Source organism: Thalassophryne amazonica, chromosome 5, assembly GCF_902500255.1.
Source record: "Thalassophryne amazonica chromosome 5, fThaAma1.1, whole genome shotgun sequence".
NCBI lineage: Eukaryota > Metazoa > Chordata > Actinopteri > Batrachoidiformes > Batrachoididae > Thalassophryne > Thalassophryne amazonica.
The window spans coordinates 14,326,565-14,348,476 of NC_047107.1; the positions used below are offsets into that span (position 1 = coordinate 14,326,565).

Genomic DNA, 21,912 nt, shown 5'->3' on the forward strand with positions numbered 1-21,912 from the left:
CCACAAACAGAGTCGCTTGAGGTATGCTAAAGCACATTTGGACAAGCCAGCTTCATTTTGGAATAAGGTGCTGTGGACTGATTAAACTAAAATTGAGTTATTTGGACATAAGGGGAGATGATGGTCTAGTGGTTATGCTGTTGGGCTTGAGACCAGAGGATCCTTGGTTCAAAAACCCAGCCTGACCGGAAAATTACTAAGAGCCCTTGGGCAAGGTCCTTAATCCCCTAGTTGCTCCCGGTGTCTAGTGAGCGCCTTGTGTGGCAGCACCCTGACACTGGGGTGAATGTGAGGCATTATTGGAAAGCGCTTTGAGCGTCTAATGCAGATGGAAAAGTGCTATATAAATGCAGTCCATGTACATAACAAGGGGCGGTATGCATGGCTGAAGAACACAGCAGTCCAGTAGAATTTGGAGGTGGTTCCATCATGCTGTGGGGCTGTGTGGCTAGTGCAGGTACTGGGAATCTTGTTAAAGTTGAGGGTCACATGGATTCCACTCAATATCAGCAGATTCGTGAGAACAGTGTTCATCAATCAGTGACAAAGTTGAAGTTGCACCAGGGCTGGATCTTTCAACAAGACAATGACCCTAGACACTGCTCAAAATCTACTAAGGCATTCATGCAGAGGAACAAGTACAACATTCTGGAATGGCCATCTCCATCCCCAGACCTGAATATTATTGAAAATCTGTGGTGTGATTTTAAGCAGGCTGTCCATGCTCGGAAACCAACAAACCTGAGATGTTTTGTAGAGAAGAATGGTCCAGAATACCTTCAACCAGTGGAAGCTATAGGAAACATTTAGAGGCTGTTATTTCTGCAAAAGGGGAACTGGAGATGTTTTGTAAAGAACACTTTCTGTAAATCCTAAAAACTTCATTTCATTTCTCAAATATCACTGTTTGAGATGTCAGTAATGAGACCCTGAGCCCACCAAACCAGAAACCCTCCTCCCCCGACTACGCCTCGATATCCTGTCCATTAAAATCACAAACAGGATTGGTGACAAGCCGCAGCCCCTGGCGGAGACCAACCTCCACCGGAAACGAGTCCGACTTACTGCTGAGCACCCGAACACAGCTCTCGCTTTGCGTGTACAGAGATTGGATGGCCCTGAGAAGGGACCCCCTCACTCCATACTCCCACAGTATCTCCCGGGGTACCCAATCATACACCTTCTCCAAGTCCACAAAACACATGTAAACTGGGTGGGCATACTCCCAGGCACCCTCCAGGATCCTTGTGATAGTAAAGAGCTGGTCGGTTGTTCCATGAGCAGGACGGAACCCGCATTGTTCCTCTTCAATCAGAAGTTCGACTATCGGCCGAACCCTCCTTTCCAGCACCCTGGAGTAGACTTTACCAGGGAGGCTGAGTAGTGTGATGCCCCTGTAGTTGGCACACACTCTCTGGTCCCCCTTCTTACATATGGGGACCATCACCCCAGTTTGCCACTCCTTGGGCACTGTCCCTGACCTCAACGCAGTGTAGAAGAGACGTCTCATCCAACACAATCCCTCCACACCCAGCGCTTTCAACATTTCTAGAAGGATCTCGTCAACCCCCGGGTCCTTTCCACTGCGGAGTTGTTTGACTACCTCAGTGACTTCCACCAAGGAAATTGATGAAAATCCTCCAACAGCTTCCAGCTCTGCCCCTACTATAGAGGGTGCTCTGGTCTGATGCAGGAGTTCCTCAAAATGTTCCTTCCAGTGCGAATACGTGAATCAGTCATCTTTATTCTTTGTCTTTAGTCTGTATTTGCTCCTACCTTATTTTCAGTCTTCATCTCTCCATCGAGTTAAAGATCACATGCATTGTTCAGGTGTGATTTTGACCCATTCTTACACACAAAACAGTCGTCAAATCTTGAATCTTCTGTGGACCTCCTCCAATGAACTCTGATCTTTAGTTCTTTGCATAGATTTTCTCTTGGATTCCAGTGAGGTGATTGGTTGGGCTATTCTTGCACCTTTATTTTCATTCCCTGAAACCACTTGAGCGTTTCCTTGGCTGTGTGTTTGGGATCTTGCTGAAATGTCCATCTTTGTTCCATCTTCATTGTCCAAGTGGTCCTTGGCTCTTGGACAACTCTTCTGATAATCTTTTCACTCCTCTGTCAGACGTTTTGCAAGGAGCACTTGGTTGTGGCCAGTTTATGATGAAGTGATGGGTCTTTCCCCTTTCCTATTATGACTCCGACAGTGCTTACTGGAACATTCAGAAGTTTAGAAATCCTTCTGTAACCAATGCCATCCGCATGTTTTGCAACAGTAAGGTTGCAAAGATCTTGAAAGTTCTTTGCTTTTATGCATCATGAGATGTTTCTTGTGTGACACCTTAGTGATGAGATCATCATCAGTTGGGACTGAACCAGCTGATATTTATCGTCAGGTATTCAATACTTTTTTCCTGTGTCATTTTGCACCTCCAATGCACACTGAGCCAGTTTGAGGCAGAGTGTGAAGCAACTGGAATGAGAATCAACACCTCCAAATCTGAGACCTTGGTCCTCTGTCAGATAACTGTGGATTGTCCCCTCTGGGTCAGGGGGGAGTTACTGCCCCAAGCGGAGGAGTTTAAGCTTTTTAGGGTCTTGATAAACAGATTGGGCGGTGTCTGAAATCTTACGGACGCTGTACTGGACAGTCGTCGTGAAGGAGCTGAGCTGGAAGGCGAGGCTCTCAATTTACCAGTTGATTTACACTCAGGGGTTGAAATACATTTTTTAACCTACTTGCACTGGTGCTAATAACAAAAAAAAAAATGATTTGCACCAAAAAAAAAAAGTTACTTGCACAACCAAAAGTCAGTCTTATATCAACCTTAAAACTCCTCTGATGTGTCAGACTCTTCCTCTCTGGGGAGAGTTTGAGGGCAACAGGGACAGACAGTTTTTTTTTGTTTTTTTTTCACGCGCGTGCAAACAAGTCGTCTGTGGAGATTCTTTTATTTATTAACTACACAGATGTATAATAAAACAAATGGTGACTGGTTTATAACACAATTATGACAGAGTTTCAGGGGAGAGAGAGCGAGGAACTATGGACCCCTGGAAGTGTCATCGCAAAATGTTTTGCATGTGGAGAGAACGTGCTCATGTTTTATTATATTGTGCGCATGTTTTAAGCATTGTTTGAGTAAAACAATGCCACAGTCTACTTAAACGTGGCCACAATTTGTAAAACATGCACTGAATATTGTCTTGACACATAAATGTTGGCTATTAGCCAACAAAGCAGGAGACAGTGTAATACATTTCCCCATTAGAAATGGATCTGGTCAGAGTATATCATCATGGTTTGGGCGCACAAGGACATACAGAGAGCTCCAGCTGCCCAGCATGGCATCATCTGGAGTTTAAGCACATTAAAAAGGTTGCTGAGGGCGAAGCGTCGTGAGGATGACAATTTACGTCATATTATGGAGTTCATTTTGAATGAAAGGAAAACGTGCGCACGTTTTATTAATTTGGGGGCTCAATTAAAGGTTAACGTGCGCACAAATTATCACGGCCAGGAAAACATATGCACGTTTTACTAATTTGAGAGCATGTTTGATTAATTTGTGGGCTCAATTAAAGGAAAACGTGTGCACAAATTATCATGGCCAGAAAAAAATATCACTTTAACCTCTCCCAGGTTCCGTAAAGGAACCGCAGCAGCAGCCCGTTTTTTTTTTTTTTTTTTTTTTTTTCCACGTGTGCGCGCGAGCTAATCGCCCGTGAAGATAATTTTATTAACTACACAGATGTATAATAAAACAAATGGTGACTGGTTTTATAAGACAATGATGGCAGAGAGAGAGGGGAATCGCAGCCAGCCAGTTTTTTTTTTTTTCTTTGTTTACATGTGCGCGCGCAAACACAGCAAATAGAGCACAGCAACTAGCTCCGTGTGTGAGAGTCATAAAACGCAGGGAAGATGAAGACAACACACTGGAAATAGTTTTTTCCCTTATTTATTTCTTTATTGGTTCATTCTACTGGTGCTTATAGTTGATAAAACTTGGATAAAGTTACTTGCACCATTGCAAGTGCAGTATAAAATTACGTGCAACGCTCAAATAATACGTGCACAAACTAGCACATGCACATACTATTTCGAGCCCTGACACTCCTATCCTCACGTGGTGATGAGCCTTTGTGTAATGACTGAAAGAATAAGAACATAGATACAAGTGGTATAAATGAGAAGATTGAAAGCCCAGAACCAGTTTTACACTTTGGAAAAAACATGGTGGATGGAGACTGCCCTCCCTCAGAGACAACTGGGCAGCTCAGTTATGACGGGTGATCTGCTGATGCAACACATCATATGATGCCAGTGGGAAAAATATTGGCATATACAACTGTACAACTGATCATAGCTGATAGCAACTTACATGTCAAGTCTGGAAGCATGCACTGGCACCACGTGTCACTGAATACACCACAGAATCACCCTGTGTCCTGGATGGCAACTCCCCAGAAATTAGCCATCGATCTCCCCCAGCCAATTGAAACCTGGGCATCTCCTTGGCCATCTCCAAGGGGATGCCCACATTTCTTTGTAACATTTATTGTCTGAGTCTTTATCAAGCTGCGCTGTTCTAAATTCCCAGAAGTTCTCTCTGGTAACATGAGGTGTCATACACTTTGGAAATTGTTTACATGTTTCCCCCTATATTTGGTATATTTTTATTCTTTAAAATTTCAGCCAAATAACATTTATGTCATGTGTAGTGGTAACTGGTGATATTATTATTGTTTCAGAAAAAAGTAAATCCAGACCTGCAGGTGGAAGTAAAGCCTAGCATCCGAGCAAGAAAGATTCAGGAAGAAAAGATGAGAAAGCAGATGCAGAAAGAGGAATATTGGAGACGAAGGGAGGAGGAGGAGCGCTGGCGGATGGAAATGAGGTATGGTTTTGGTCCATTCAAACATGCTCAGAATTAAAGATTTTCTGTAAACCCCCTCCAGCACTCTCCCTTGAAAATACCTTTGCCACGGCTACAAGAAAAATTAGCCACATTTGACTGAATTCTAAAGTACAAGGCCAAGAAGAAGTCATAGATTGTAAGTGGCTTGACTTGGCATTTGTGTACGAATTCAATATCTGAAAAGCCTATCAATAAATGTTTTTATTTGGAAAAATAGCCTTAGAATCCACCATTTTACATCTAAGACAGTGCTAACCACTAAGCCACCCTGCCGCTCTACTTTGTAGATGCTTGTGTATATTTCTCGCATTAAGTGCTTGTTGGATGGGATTAGTTTTATGTGGAGTAATTATTACCAGAGTTTTTGTGCAGTCCAGTGCGTCATATCAGTCACTTTTATGGACTGCAGGTTCTCGTGTCAGGAAAGAGCCTGATGCAGTGATGAAAGTTTTCCAGGAATTCCCAGAAATCTGGGTATTAACTTTCGTGGCGAACGTTTCCGGGTTATTTTTGATGCAAACAGTTGGTGGCGGTACTGCACTGTTGTAAGTGCAACTTGAATCAGTTTTTATTTTTGTTCACATTAAGACACTATCAGTTGTTATAGAAGCACAAATTGCTGAAGTCAAATGTTTAGATAAATGTAGAGAGAGAACAGTAACAGTCCAATGTGAATATGTGTTTTCTGTGGAATAGTAGTAACACCGTATTCTGATCCATGTGACAATCTGTGTCTTATAATTCTGCCATCTTGCCAATATTGGAAAATATGGTTTTTATGACGAAAATGGGACTGAGAAATAGCTGTCTTCAGCTTGTTAATTGCACCTTTTTTTTTCCTCCAAGGGCCACTTTCATCACTGTGCTGCCGTTTACCTTCTGTAAAACGATCCATTGAAATTGCTTCAGGTTATACTTATCCTGTGTGAATACACACATTAGTCATCCATCCATCCATCCATTTTCTTCCGCTTTATCCGGAGTCGGGTCGCGGGGGCAGCAGCTCAAGCAAAGCTGCCCAGACCTCCCGATCCACACACACCTCCCCCAGCTCCTCCGGGGGAACCCCAAGGCGTTCCCAAGCCAGCAGAGAGATGTAGTCCCTCCAGCGTGTCCTGGGTCTTCCCCGGGACCTCCTCCCAGTGGGACGTGCCCGGAACACCTCTCCAGCGAGGCGTCCAGGGGGCATCCGGAAAAGATGCCCGAGCCACCTCAACTGACTCCTTTTGACGTGGAGGAGCAGCGGCTCGACTCTGAGCTCCTCCCGAGTGACCGCGCTCCTCAACCTATCTCCAATGGAGCGCCCAGCCACCCTGCGGCGGAAACTCATCTCGGCCGCTTGTACTCGCGATCTCGTTCTTTCGGTCATGAGCCAAATCTCATGACCACAGGTGAGGATCGGAACGTAGATCGATCGGTAAATCGAGAGCTTTGCCCCCCTACTCAGCTCTCTCTTCACCACGACGCTCCGATACAGCGATCGCATCACTGCAGATGCTGCACCGATCCGTCTATCGATCTCACGCTCCATCCGTCCCTCACTCGTGAACAAGACCCAGAGATACTTAAACTCCTCCACTTGAGGCTAGGACACTCCACTGACCTGAAAAGGGCAAAGCACCTTTTTCCGGTTGAGAACCATGGCCTCGGATTTGGAGGTGCTGATTTTCATCCCGGACGCTTCACACTCGGCTGCAAACCGCCCCAGTGCACGCTGAAGGTCCTGATGTAGTCATACATATTTGAATTCCTTTTCTGCCATTGATCTCAAATATGCAGGTGCTTAAAGAGGCATTTGGAAAGCAATCATCCCAACAACAGCAGAGATTTGCCATTCATACTTGAGTTCCAGATATGTAGAATTTATGTTGTGGTTTTTACAAGCTGGCAAGTCAATTGTAGACTTTTTTTTTTTTGCTGGATCATGTTCAGTGAGGTGTGATTTGTTTCAGACGATATGAAGAAGACATGTACTGGAGGCGCATGGAGGAAGAACAACACCACTGGGATGACCGACGGCGTTTACCTGATGGAGGCTATCCACAGGGGCCGCCAGGGCCGCCTGGCTTGCTTGGAGTTCGGCCTGGGATGCCATGTCCACAGTCTCAGGGCCCTGTGGTTAGTCTTTTTTGATGCTTCTTTATATTGCAAGTGATCATTTAAAAAATATATATATACGGTAATTTTGACAAGATTGTGTCATGTCAGATTTCTTTTATTGATTTAAAAAAAAAAAAAAAAAAAAGAGCTATTCCACAAGTCTGTGATGTACACATGGTCAAAACCAACAGTTGCAGCTTTGTGTCTTTCAGCCTCCGCGCCGGCCTGACTCTTCAGATGACCGCTACGTAATGACGAAACATGCAGCTATCTACCCCTCTGAAGATGAGCTTCAGTCCATTCAGAAGATTGTATCAATCACTGAGCGCGCCCTGAAACTAGTCTCTGACATAATTACAGATCAGGACAAGGGCAAAGAAGAGAGCAAGGAGAAAAAGGAACCCCTTAAAGATAGGTGAGCCTTTTCAAATGAAAATGCTTTGTGTAAATTTTAGACTTTCTATTAGGTGCAGTAGTGGTGCAGCTTAGTTAAAATTTCCATAAAAATTGGGGCAGCGTAGCAAAACAATTGTTCATTTTGTGATAAAATTGTGGATTTTGGCGCGCACATTCTAAATTAACTTTATTTTCAGATATGGAGCCATCCTGGAGCTGACCTCCATTGAGCTACAGGGGTCAATAAAGAATTACACAGGGGTCAAAATATAAAAATGCTCCAATCATGTTGAAACCTATACCACATTATTTGTCTGATCATAACAATTCCAAAAAGGTATAGTTTGGACTATCTATGACTCAGTGTTCTGGAGATATGGGGTAAAAACAGCAAAAATGGTGACAAAGGTCAGTTTCTGTTTGTGCAGGGCTCAAAAGTTAAAGCTGCTCCAATTTTGGTTTAAAAAAAAAAAAAAAGCAAATTATTGGTTGAGTTAATAGTATTTTAAAAAGTAATAGTTTGCACCATCTGTCATGCCTAGTTATCATGTTACGGAATAAAGGCCCGGTTACATGGCACTTAGCGAAGGGCAGCGAAGCTCAAACGAAACAAGGAATCTGGACTTTTGTTGGCATCGTTTAACCTTCGGTTGGATCGGCAGAGGATTGCTGTGCTCTTCTCTCTCTCTCTCCATCTATCTATCGATCAATCGATATCTATCTATCATGTCAATAGATATGATATCTATCGATCGATAGATATCATCTATTGACATGATAGATATCGATTGATAGATTTTTTTTTTTTTTTTTTTTTAGTCTTTCGCTGACTGCTCCCACAGACATGGAAAAGGGCACGGAACTTTTACACGGCCATTTTAATTTTTAAGTGCTTCCAGACAGCATCGTCGACAGAACTGAAGCCACTAAAATTCTCCTGAGTGAGCCCCGCACCGAGCGCTTTAATGAAAAGTTCTCCGACAGCCGCTGAAGTTCTCCTTGCAGCAAACCGCATGGAGCACTCGGGGATAGAGGAGACCGGGGCTAGCTTCCTCTGGAAAATTTTTAAATTTATAACCTCTGAAACACTACAGTTTTAACTTGTACTTGTAGATGTAGCGATGACCTGACAATGGTTTTCTGAAGTGTTCCTGAGCCCACGCGGTAAGATCCTTTACACAATGATGTCGGTTTTTAATGCAGTGCCACCTGAGGGATCGAAGGTCACGGGCATTCAGTATTGGTTTTTGGCCTTGCTGCTTGCATGTAGAATGTTCTCCAGATTCTCTGAATCTTCTGATTATATTATGGACTGTAGATGATGGAATCCCTAAATTCCTTGCAATTGAACATTGACAAACATTATTGGATATTATTATCCAACATTATTGGATAGTCCATATAATATTATATGGACTATTTTTTTCACGCAGTTGTTCACAAAGTGGCGATCCTCGCCCCATCTTTGCTTGTGAACGGCTGAGCCTTTTGGGGAGGCTCCTTTGTACCCAGTCATCACACTCACCTGTTTCCAATTAACCTGTTCACATGTGGAATGTTCCAAACATGTGTTCTTTGAGCATTGGTGATGTAACCCAGTGATAAACATACCACTGTCCCAGTTTTTTTGAAATGTGTTGCAGACATCGTCGACCTTGTTTGACTTTTACTTTGGACACCAAGCATTCAACACAGTCAAAACTATTCTATTTATGAATCCTTTTATTTCAACCAATAATTTGCATCACTTTTTCTTTTCTTTTTTTTTTTTTTTTTTTACCAAAATTGGAGCAGCTTTAACCTTTTACCCCTGTTCACCATTTTTGCCATTTTTACCCCATAACTCCAGAAGATTGTCATTGATAGTCCTAACTACACCTTTTTAGTATCGTTATGATCAGACAAATAATAATACAATAACATGCTTTTGGAGGGCGGCATGCATTTTCAGAGGCCCGACGTTCATGTCCAGTCGCCCAAAATGACAGCTATTGGCCCTTGTCTAACTCGGGCGAATATCTGTCATTTTGGGCGACTGGGCGTGAACGTCGGGCCTCTGAAAATGCATACCGCATGACAACAGCATGTTATTTGCATTATTATCACTTTTTACTGAGATACACAACACGTAACCCGTACATAAAAAGTTGACTCACTTAACTTTTGTCGTGTCGGCTAGCTGGCGCGCGCTGCTCTCCAATTTAGCCAGTGCGTCCTCATCAAGCTGTCTGCTTTAGCTGCTGTTTATTGTTGTACTATCCATGAGAAAATCATCCGGGATATCCATATTGGGACCAAAACACACTTCTCGCATTTTCATCTTTTCCTCTGCGGACAGTCCCCCCCCCCCCCCCCCCCCCCTCTGCGGACAGTTCTTGGGCTGTGCGTGCTATGATGTCATTTGTTTATGCACAGCGTGCGGGTATAGCCAGGTAGCATCGACGTAAATCTACAATACCGGCCTAGCAACGCCCCAGTAAAGTGATAATAATGTAGCATAGTTTTCAACATGATTGGAGCATTTTTAAACTTTGACCCCTGTAGCTCATTAGAGGTCAGCTCCAGGATGGCACCATATCTGAAAAATAAACATTAGTTAATTTAGAATTTGTGCCAGATTACATGCTTTTATCACAAAATGAACAAGTGTTTTGCTATGCCGCCCCACTACTGCTGGTTTTGTTTCTCTTTGTGTTACACAGACCAAAGCTAAAAAGGCGAGTGTTGATATCAAGGAAAGACGTGGTACAGAGTGCTTCTGTGGCAGCTTTGAGAATCACAGTGTGACTGATCTGGCTTCATATCAATCATTCAAGAATGACTATTTCACTTAAATGTTCCTGAATGATGTTCTCAGTGATCTGTTTGCTTTTCATTATTTGCACAATGCTAGGAGAATTCTGCCATTACTTGTCTAATTTCACCTACATTTTCATCTGGTAAAACAAAATGAGACGAGACATGATTGATCCAGAGTGGAAAATCACTTTAGAATGTTCTCATTAAATGATATTTAACTGCAGGACTGCTGCTTATCTTGAAAACCTCACTCATCTAGAGTTTAATTTTAAGCTTTTGTGTCCTCCAGTGACATAAGGTGATGACTGGATGTTTTTGGTACCAGATCTCTTCAGGGAATTTTGAGTGCCCCTGGAATGATTTGGTGTCAAGCGATCGGTTACTCCAGGAGTCTCAGATGAGCAGTGTCACTTCAATCAATCAATTTATTTTTATATATCGCCAAATCACAACAAAAAGTTGCCCCAAGGCGCTTTATATTGTAAGGCAAGGCCATACAATAATTATGTAAAACCCCAACGGTCAAAACGACCCCCTGTGAGCAAGCACTTGGCTACAGTGGGAAGGAAAAACTCCCTTTTAACAGGAAGAAACCTCCAGCAGAACCAGGCTCAGGGAGGGGCAGTCTTCTGCTGGGACTGGTTGGGCTGAGGGAGAGAACCAGGAAAAAGACATGCTGTGGAGGGGAGCAAAGATCGATCACTAATAATTAAATGCAGAGTGGTGCATACAGAGCAAAAAGAGAAAGAAACAGTGCATCATGGGAACCCCCCAGCAGTCTACGTCTATAGCAGCATAACTAAGGGATGGTTCAGGGTCACCCGATCCAGCCCTAACTATAAGCTTTAGCAAAAAGGAAAGTTTTAAGCCTAATCTTAAAAGTAGAGAGGGTGTCTGTCTCCCTGATCTGAATTGGGAGCTGGTTCCACAGGAGAGGAGCCTGAAAGCTGAAGGCTCTGCCTCCCATTCTACTCTTACAAACCCTAGGAACTACAAGTAAGCCTGCAGTCTGAGAGCGAAGCGCTCTATTGGGGTGATATGGTACTACGAGGTCCCTAAGATAAGATGGGACCTGATTATTCAAAACCTTATAAGTAAGAAGAAGAATTTTAAATTCTATTCTAGAATTAACAGGAAGCCAATGAAGAGAGGCCAATATGGGTGAGATATGCTCTCTCCTTCTAGTCCCCGTCAGTACTCTAGCTGCAGCATTTTGAATTAACTGAAGGCTTTTTAGGGAACTTTTAGGACAACCTGATAATAATGAATTACAATAGTCCAGCCTAGAGGAAATAAATGCATGAATTAGTTTTTCAGCATCACTCTGAGACAAGACCTTTCTGATTTTAGAGATATTGCGTAAATGCAAAAAAGCAGTCCTACATATTTGTTTAATATGCGCTTTGAATGACATATCCTGATCAAAAATGACTCCAAGATTTCTCACAGTATTACTAGAGGCCAGGGCAATGCCATCCAGAGTAAAGATCTGGTTAGACACCATGTTTCTAAGATTTGTGGGGCCAAGTACAATAACTTCAGTTTTATCTGAGTTTAAAAGCAGGAAATTAGAGGTCATCCATGTCTTTATGTCTGTAAGACAATCCTGCTGGGTATCATCTGCGTAACAATGAAAATTTAAGCAATACCGTCTAATAATACTACCTAAGGGAAGCATGTATAAAGTGAATAAAATTGGTCCTAGCACAGAACCTTGTGGAGCTCCATAATTAACTTTAGTCTGTGAAGAAGATTCCCCATTTACATGAACAAATTGTAATCTATTAGACAAATATGATTCAAACCACCGCAGCGCAGTACCTTTAATACCTATGGCATGCTCTAATCTCTGTAATAAAATTTTATGGTCAACAGTATCAAAAGCAGCACTGAGGTCTAACAGAACAAGCACAGAGATGAGTCCACTGTCCGAGGCCATAAGAAGATCATTTGTAACCTTCACTAATGCTGTTTCTGTACTATGATGAATTCTAAAACCTGACTGAAACTCTTCAAATGTTGTTGAATGCACAACATGGCAAGCCTGGTTTGCCTGTGAATTTCCACAATTGTGACCATTACATTTGTTTATTTTGTCATATAAATCCGCTAACTTAAAAAAAAAAAATTTTATTTATTTATTGCAAGTCTGTCGCTGACTGCTGCCGCAGACATGGAGAAGGGCACTGAACTTTTACACGGCCATTTTAATTTTAAAGTGCTTCCAGAGAGCTTCCAGACATTTGTGGACATAGTAAGCAATCTGGGTTTAATTTTTGATCATTTATAGATAAGTTTTTTTGTATATATGAATTGATGAGATGTGAAGATTAATTTGATTGGAACTTGATTGTTTTGGTTTTACGTCTCCCCCCCCCCCCTTTTTTTTTTCTCATTTTATATATTTTTGAATGCATTTTTGATTGTTGATTTGTGTGGACCCCAGGAAGAATAGCTGCAGCTCAGCTGTAGCTAATGGGGATCCAAAAAATAAACAAACAGTGTTGTCGACAGAACCGAAGCCGCTAAAATTCTCCTGAGTGAGCCCCACATGGAGCGCTGGATGAAAAGTTCTCCTACAGCCGCTAAAGTTCTCCTCGAAGCAAACCGTGCGGAGTGCTGGGGGATAGAGGAGACCGGGGCCAGGTTCCCCCGGAAGATTTTTAAATTTATAAACCTCTGAAACACTATTGCCTGCATTTTGAGCACCAAATTGTGTGAAGGGAAGCCATAGTTTTTTTTTTTGTTTTTTTTTTAATTTATCTTTGTTACAGTCTTACTTTAAAGCCAAAAGAAACAAGGCATCAGGCCAAAACACAAAATAGTGTAGATGTGTGTCATGAACATCAGAACTGCTAATTTATACCCAGCAGTTTATTCAAGAAAATCCTTATGGCTTTTTTTTTTTTCTTACATTAAATAACTTGTAATTAAAATAGTTTTAAGCAAAAGAAAAAGATTCTTTAGACATCTTTGATGTTTGTCTGTAAATTAAAACCATAACTCGTGTTGTTGTTGTTGTTTCAGGTGAGATGATTTCTTGATTAACATAATGACCCTTGGACATTTTTTTTTTTCAAATAATAAAATAATTACTGTTTAAAGAGCCTTTGTTTTATTTATAAGCGTAGCAGCAGGTGTGAGTTTGCAGAGACGACAGGTGAGCTGAACTCTCAGCACATTCATAACCAGATGAAGGTCTCCTCTGCAGCTTCAACCTTAAATTGGTGGCGTTTTTGGAAACACTTTCCTCACGTTTTGAAATGCAGAGATGTTCTCTTTCTTCCGTCTCGACTTCAAATTTTGGTATATTTATTTAGACTAACAAAGAAGGCCCTTTATAAGCCCATAATGCAAAAGCCTTGGGGAGAGACACACCCAAGCATCCCCAAACCCCCGCCTTTTTAAGGCGATTTTTTTCCATCCCATTACAAACGTTAAAGCACTTTCGTTCATATGGCAGAACATTTAAAATAAAATTGTTATGCACTACTTTTGAATTCATTTTTGGATTTTGCGTATAACCATGCGATTCATCACGGAAATCATGTGATTCATCACGATTAAAATTTTTAATCGCTGCCCAGTTCATACATATACACACACACACATATGTGTGTGTGTGTGTGTGTAGCCCTAATTTATCTTGTTTCTGTTATCTATCTAATTTATTCTCTGCATTGCTACTTGATTCAGACTTAACCAGCTATGTCGGATGTGTTCAGCTTTTCCAGTGCTTGGTATCTGCCAGTTTTTGTTGTTTTTTTTCCCTCCCAACCTGCATATCAAATGTTGTCTCACATAATTTCCTTTTCCTACATTCTAGAGCCCTGAAGGGAGTTATGAGGGTGGGAGTCCTGGCCAAAGGCTTGCTTCTTCGTGGAGACAAGAATGTCAACTTAGTTCTGCTGTGTTCTGAGAAGCCCACCAAAGGCCTTCTCACCCGCATTGTGGAGCACCTTCCCAAGCAGCTAACAGTACTGTGCTCAAACATATTACAAAACTTTTTTTTTTTTGCCTGGCCACTTTATTAGGCATAGTATAGTAGTAATTTTTCACTCATTTCAAAAATACTCAAGTCTGAAATACCCAAATAACAAGGTGTTTGGATCCATAGTATTTTAAATATCAGTATCTTTCATCCTTGACATTGAGTCAAGTATTTCAACAGATTTACCCAGATGTCTTGTTGCATTGAGATGTGACAGTTTTGACATGCAGGAGAGTTCAGTGTTCATCAGTCAGCTGTATGGGCGCATCAGTCACTAGTACACTTCTTTAAAAAAAAGAAAAATGTTTTCTCTTCCAGGCCAATGTTGAACTTTGTTTACACCATTATCCTTCAGCAGCCCTAAGGCCAGAGCAAGAATGTCATCCATGCATGCATCACACTTTCCTGTGACATAACTTGGACTAAATTTATTTGATTATCACCAAATTTTAAATGGGCATCCCATATGTATTCTTTGGGGAGGTGATGGTCTAGTGGTTAAACTGTTGGGCTTGAGACCAAAGGATCCTCGGTTCAAATCCCAGCCTGACTGGAAAATCACTACGGGCCCTAGGGCAAGGTCCTTAATCCCCTAGTTGCTCCTGGTGTGTAATGAGCACCTTGCATAGCAGCAGCCTGACATTGGGGTGAATGTGAGGCATTATTGTAAAGCTCTTTGATCTGATGCAAAAAGGAAAAGTGCGATATAAATGCAGTCCATTTATCATTTATTCTTGTCACGCAAGTTTTGTGTCAAGCATAATTGATTTTCACCAAGATCCTCAATAGACAATCTACTTAACTGAACAAAGTATTGATTATAGTAAGTTATCAATCAGCTATAGCTTATTTATTTATTTTTGTCATATTTATCAGTTATTTATAAGTGTCAGTATATCATGTTCTTACCCTATCCAGTCAGCCACCAAAAAAGCCAATATTTGGTCCTCTTTAATTATCAAAGTTTCAGCTTTAAATTTTGATAGCAGAACTACACATGTAAGTCCCATCTCTCTTGTTTTCACTCTGGGTTGACACAGCTGATCCATGGTGGAGCTGCATATTGACTTTGGCACATTTTAAGCTGGATGCTCTTCCTGATGCAGTTCCGTATTACTTGTCCAAGTGGTAGGGGTGGGATTTGAGCCAGTAATTTGGAAACAAGTGCACTAATCGCTTATTAATATTGAGAGTCACAACTTCAACATCAGACAACACTTAATTAAGTGATACTGTTTAATCTTGTCATGTCTAAGACTACTCTCTGGTTTGTGTTGTATTTGGCCTGGTTCATCACACAGTCTGGTTCAACTAATGGACACTTCAAACATTGTACAGATGCTGGGCTGCAAGATTTGTTCAAATTCGAAGTGCAACTGCAGACTGGATATATTTATTTAAAGCACAAATATAATTTGATTATAGGAAAAAAAAAAAGGTCAACACCGTACTACAAGCTATGGTTACATTACTTTAGCCAACAGAAGTTGGAGAACCTCAGAAAACACAGGCAAAACAAATGGTGCACCCCCTGGGCAGAATTAAAAATCACCCATCTTTACATCTGGATCTGTCTTCTTAGGTGCTTTGATCTGAATTGCACGTTTATCCACGTTTAATTGAAAGTACTACGTCTAACTCCTTTCTTGTTAACAAGTCAAAGTGGAGCTCTATTTGAGACAGCAGCAGTTGTTTTTCTTACTTGGAAATTAATGGCAGCTGTGGAAAACCTAAAAAGAATTCATTAGTGATTGCAAGGGCACATGGAAGACTGAGGAGAGGTGAGGAAGAGTAATGCCTGGTTCACACAGCAAGATTTTAAAATTGTCGGTAGGTTTTCAATACCTGAGAGACACCACACATGGCGATTTAAAAAATCATAGATATAATAGTTTTGGTAGTACAGTGTGTGTGTGTGTGTGGTGTATAGACAACACACCACACATGAACAGATTTCACTCATGAACATACCCAGGTCAGATGGGAAATCTCGCAAAACCTCTTGAGATTAAACATGACTTTGGAGTAAACAGTTTTTGATTCCCCTCCGTGCTTTTGTCACCTCACTTTCTGATTGGCTACGTGTTAAATTCAACAGGCTGCATGCTCGTTTGTGGTTGGGACACACCCCAAATGCTGGGATATCGGACCAAGTCAATCCAACATGTTGATATTCATGATTTGATGTCTGAGCAGCCCTGATGTCCTTCCGAGTAGATTAGAGCACTCTGAATACACCACACAGAGCAGGAATGTCTAAGATGATCATCTTTAGTGCCATCACGATAGTCGGGGCTTCCTTAAGATAGATAGTCAGAAGGGGAAGATTGGGTCAGAAATAAACATAATTATCTTGCTGTGTGAACCAGGAATAAAGATATCGAAGGCATTTCAGCTGTCAAATCCTAGCATAGTTTTTGGTAGACAGATTAACATTTTGCATATATCGACATGTGCACATCTGTCAAACATTTCCAGCTTTGAAGGTCAAACACTTTGCCATCAGAAGCTGTGAAGTGAACCTAATAAAGTGGCCATAAAGTATTGATGACAACTGTGTCTACCTTTCATCCCCTTTCAGCTGTTTGTTATAGATGTCTGAGTTGGGCGTGTTGAGTGACTCAAACGTTACTGCAATAAAATCTTGGTAATGTTCCCAGATGCTAACGCCGGAAAAATATGAGGTGAAGGGTTCCATCCAGGAAGCAGCCATCATCTTGACATCTTGCTCTGAGCCGAAGATGCAAGTAACAATCACAATGACTTCTCCGATCATTCGAGAGGAAGCTGACCGGGATGGAGGTTGGGAAAGCTGTCGCAGCCCTTTACACTACACCTCTTTCATTGTCTTACTCTGTGCTATTTCCCTACAAAGTAATTTTCAATATGTTGGTTGACACCCTCAAGAGCAGTATCTTGCTGGCACATCACAAATCTTTACATATTGGGTTTCAAATCAGACGAGCTTGGCTACTTGCTCTCCCATGCATGACTGTGGATTTTACAGCTAGAGATGTCTCAGGTCGGCCATGGAAGTGCCTCAGCCTTTTGACAAGTTCATTAAATATTTTTAGCCGCAGGATTTATTGGAGAGATTATGCAATGAGTGTGACTTTAATTTTTTGTAACCTGCCAGTATATAGCATAAAATGTTACAAAACAGAGTTGATGAAGCATTCCAGTTTGGGAGTCTGCTGTAGTGGTCTAAGGTGGAAGCCCATGGGAGGCCTTGGCTTCAGTTTGTGGTGGGACAGAGCACTTTTATTGTAAAATTGGACAGGCATTGGAGAGGCAAGTGCCAGCGGTGTTGCTCTTAGGCTTTTTGCTCTGTAACTCTTGCCTCTCAAACACTATTTATCCTTTAATCAAAGCATGATCAGTGTTTGCATTGTGTCGAGTCTGTTTATTCCCAGGTAAGATTGAATTTTGTTTCCTGTGTCCGAGGGGATTCTGTTTGCACTTTTGCATTTCTAATCAATCAAGTGAACACTCTGAAACCTTTTTTTTTTCTTTCTTTCTTTTTGTGTGAAAACACAAAAATCTGTGCTCAAAATGTACAACTAAATGAGGTTTTTGTGTTCCTAATAATTTTGTATTCCGGCCCAAATGAAGATTTGCCTGAAGGCAGAGCAGAATCCCGCGTAGCCAGGCAGAGGAAACTGGGTGATATTTTTTCACAGGAAACAAAGCTTCCCTTTGTGCACTGGTGAAGAGTTCACCATACTGAGGTCCCCAGTTCTGAAGTGCTCCCCTGAGGAGACTGCATCCACCTGTAAACATGGCAGATTCCAAATTTGGAACAGAATGCAGATTGTAGTCAAATTTTTAAGCCTTTGCCTGAATTTGTTTCCTATTTGAATTGGCAGTGGTTGGTGATCAGGACAAATGTATTTTAAATATGCACCAAGTTTTTATTTTTAACAGTGGGGGAAATCATTTTGATGATATTTTTAAAATGATTCTTAGGGGAGTAGTGTTGAACTTCAGTTGACAAGGTGACTATGATGATGATTACTTTTTACTGCTGGGGTCTTGTTCCAACCTACCTGAGCTAGGTATGCATGCAGTGATGTCCTAACTCCTTTTGTTTGCTGGGAGATTTCACCTTTTTATCCAGTTCAACATCAATCGCTGCCTCCTTGTATTCATATTTGATATGAACGAGTACAACACAAAGATCCCCATTATTTCTTTGAACTATAAAAATCTATTTTTTAAGGAAACTATTTCTCATCAGAGGTTTAGTTGGTCCAATGGCTCCGGAAGGATTTTTGACCAAGGCTTCCTCACATCCCAAAAAACTTTGCCACACCTACTATTAAAATGCCTTAAAAAAATCTGGTTACTGAGGAGTGATTAGACCTTTAGACCTTCACACTGTTGAACTGTGTCTGCCTTATAATCATACTAATAATCATGACCCATGGGATCCCCTCTGTCCAAGTACCTCAGCAGGGGGTGGGACTGCTGAAATGCTGAGAGTATATAAAAAGACATTTACCTGATAAAATGGTATTGGCTAAATATTAGCAAGTCTAAATCCTTGTACATTTATCTATTTGTTTAACAAAAGAACCTATAAAAGCTGAATGTACAGCTGTCAGCTTGCTTTTGGAGATTAAGTAATGAGTTTTTTTTTTTAGTGGCACAACTAATTTCCTGATATGGGAAGACACACTTGGTATGTGTGGCAATGTTTGTTCATTCAGCCTCTCTGACCTGGTCAAACACCCATTCCTTATCACTATTTGACAATGCAAATCCATTTTTAGATGTAACCTCGGGTATGGTGAAAGACCCAGCGGACGTCTTGGACAGGCAAAAATGCCTTGACGCTCTGGCTGCTCTGCGCCACGCTAAGTGGTTCCAGGTTCGGAACATCATTTTACTTTCTTATTGTAGCCTTATGCGATGCATTATTTGTTTATTTATTTTTATTTGTTTATTTTTTGATGATGATGTTTAATTAGCATATATTTTTTTAATTTCTAAAGTAATCATATGGTGTAATTGAAAGTACTAGTAGTTTTGACATAGAAAAAATATTCAAGGATGCCGCCTATTATGCCAAGCATCTGGTTCGTTTATTTTTGTATATGAGGAAGATAAATCTCAATTCATTACAACTTCTCATTTTACAGATTACCTGGGGTAAAAATGGCATCCTTGTATCCATGTTAATTCTCTCAAATACATCTAGCTACATATTATTCCATAAGGCTGCAGAATAATTTGCACAAAACTGTCAAGTGCTTACGTGTTGAAGGTTTAATTTTTTTGTACATTGTTGTAGAATGAGGATTGAAAGATAAAGGATCATCTGAGTAGTTTACTGTGATGATGCTGCTGCTTGAAGAAAAGCATGGGCATATTGAAGCAGATTTCCTTGGCTCTTTCAGTCCCTATTCTATTTTCTCAGGCTTGTACTTTTAAGTATCTGTATGTGAGATACCTGGGTAAACCTGGGGTCAAGGTTTAGAAGATGGCAAGGAAAGTCCTGTTCCTGTGCATCTTGCAAACTTTGAACTCCCTTACTAACTATGAGGTACAAGACTACTGGGAATGGCAGCTGATTCCACACTGTTATGGCTCAGGCGCCTTGATCCATACACACGCTCACAAGCTTCCATTATGCACAGTAGTGTTTGGCCCTCTGTAGAGTTATTTTTTGTTTGTTTTTGATCTGTGGAATAATGTTCCTGTCATTAATGAAGACCATTGTTTAACAAATTCTGTACATGATTTCCTAGATCTATGTGCCTACTTCCCCCCCACCCCTTGCTCACACACTCATTCTCAAATGTACTCACTTGCTAGTTTTCTTGTGTTAAACCACTCATCTTGGGTTATATTTTTTTGGTTCATGGCACTGGGCAGTTCTAATTGCACTGGGTTTTTTCTGTAAGAAAACACAGTTCATGTCTGAATTCATTGAAAGTTTTATGGTGTTTCAAATTTAGGTGTCTTTTTTTTTTTTTTGCTTTATCTTCTGTTTGTAGCACATTATGGGGCCTTTCACACCCAACGCATTCAGGGTGTTAACCACGTCGCACATTGCTCTAAAACCCATTATGTTCAATTAGAAGTGTTGCGTTTTTGAAAAACCAAGCTAGCACGATACTCTGCCAGGAGCATGCATCGCTGCTTGTCATCAGGCTGCTGCAGTCAAAGTTCAACCCAATCCAACTTTCACCACTGCACGCTGTGATGTAGCTTCACATATCCAGTAGAAATGAGGCATCAGGCCAAAACACAGAACACGACAGAGTGCAAAGATTCTTTAGAAATCTTTGTTGTTCATCTGTAAATTAAAACCATAACTTATCTGTTGTTGTTGTTTCAGATTAGATAATTTCTTGATTCACATGATAATAAACCTTGGACATCTATTTTTAGACAAAATAGCATGTAAAGTAATGTGTACATTTTTAATTCTGATATATTCATTCATTCATATCTGCATTTCAACCATTAAAAAAAGATACCGTAAATAATACAAATATTTATTATAAACACAACAGGAGATGATGTAACAATGACTGCAGTGTGTCTGTTAATTAGAATGTCTCAAACATAAAATTCATGATGAAATAATTTTTTAATTTAGCCATTTCAACATTTAATTAAGTCTTTTTTGACTATTCATTGGTTTTAATGTTGTAATCAGGAGAGAGTAATTACTAAAATGTGAATTTGACTATTCTAGTGATTGTGATTGCTTTGAAATTATGCAGAAAAGGGTGCAGGACTTCTTCCTGTAAAAGTGTCTTATTGTCTGAACTTTGACTTCATGTTTAATGATTCGTTAATTATCACTCCAAACACTTGCTTAAATAATAAATATATATATATATATATATATATATATATATATATATATATAAAAGCTTCTCCCAACAGGGTGATGTCATCATTCGTTCTTCTTCTTTTTCTCTTAATATTGTGGTTATGAATGGCAGACTGGGTGTTTCGCGACTCCATGAGGGCGATTGTCCATGTTGTTCACCGGGCCCTCAAAGCCAGATACTATTGCAGAAGTCTCCGCCCCTCTGCATGCATGCTGTTGCCGTGTCCAATGCATTCAACGCAAGCGAATGTGCCAAAATGATCGACCAACGCATTCAATGTGAAAGGCCCTTATCACTGATTTTGTTGTGGATTTACATTACAAAGGAGGGGGAACTTTATCTTGAAGTGATGAGCAATTTTAGTAAGTTGAAGTGATTTTTAATGTCTGTTCTTGCTTTTGGTTATTGATTGCTTTATATTGTTGCTGTTGGTCTGTGTGAAAGAAGTCTATTCAGTGGATTGGTTTGCCATTGGGAGTTTGGTATCTGACAGCTTGGCTTGAGTCTGTTGAATTAGTGTGTTTTATGGCATTTTTGCTTAGTTGGTATGAGTAAATGTGGTCGCTGGGATTCCTCAGGAGATGTGTCTGGGACTAGTTGAAAACTACAGAATAATAATTTTGTCATGTCTATCTCTGGGTCTTATTCCCAAATGGAGAGGTATGTTGGAGTGTGAAATCGATAGACAGGGACGGCGTCTGATGTTTTACAGATACTATACTGTCGTGGTGAAGAAAGAGCTGAGTCAGAAGGTGAGGCTCTCAGTTTACGGTCCTATCCTCGTGTATGGTCATGAACTTTGGTAATGACTGCAAGAACAAAGTCACGGATACGAGCAGCGGAAATGAGATTC

The 21,912-nt window shown here is 40.8% G+C and overlaps 1 protein-coding gene and 1 long non-coding RNA gene across 3 annotated transcripts in view; one reads left to right on the plus strand and one right to left on the minus strand.

Annotated features, from left to right (window-relative positions):
• The window catches only part of zfr (zinc finger RNA binding protein), a 95,384-nt gene that overhangs the window by 55,642 nt on the left and 17,830 nt on the right, over window positions 1–21,912 (plus strand). Inside the window, exons 11-16 of one of the 2 annotated variants that reach the window (XM_034169730.1) lie at window positions 4,759–4,904; window positions 6,878–7,043; window positions 7,238–7,440; window positions 14,047–14,197; window positions 16,872–17,013; window positions 18,984–19,081. In XM_034169730.1, coding sequence (XP_034025621.1) covers window positions 4,759–4,904; window positions 6,878–7,043; window positions 7,238–7,440; window positions 14,047–14,197; window positions 16,872–17,013; window positions 18,984–19,081 — 906 coding nt within the window. The remainder of the gene's footprint in view (window positions 1–4,758; window positions 4,905–6,877; window positions 7,044–7,237; window positions 7,441–14,046; window positions 14,198–16,871; window positions 17,014–18,983; window positions 19,082–21,912) is intronic. The other variant, XM_034169731.1, reaches the window with a different exon arrangement.
• On the minus strand, window positions 15,579–16,958 carry LOC117510121. Its single transcript, XR_004560623.1, has 2 exons — window positions 16,839–16,958; window positions 15,579–16,765 (listed from the first exon to the last, which is right to left on the minus strand). It is a non-coding gene; the product is annotated as an uncharacterized LOC117510121 (long non-coding RNA).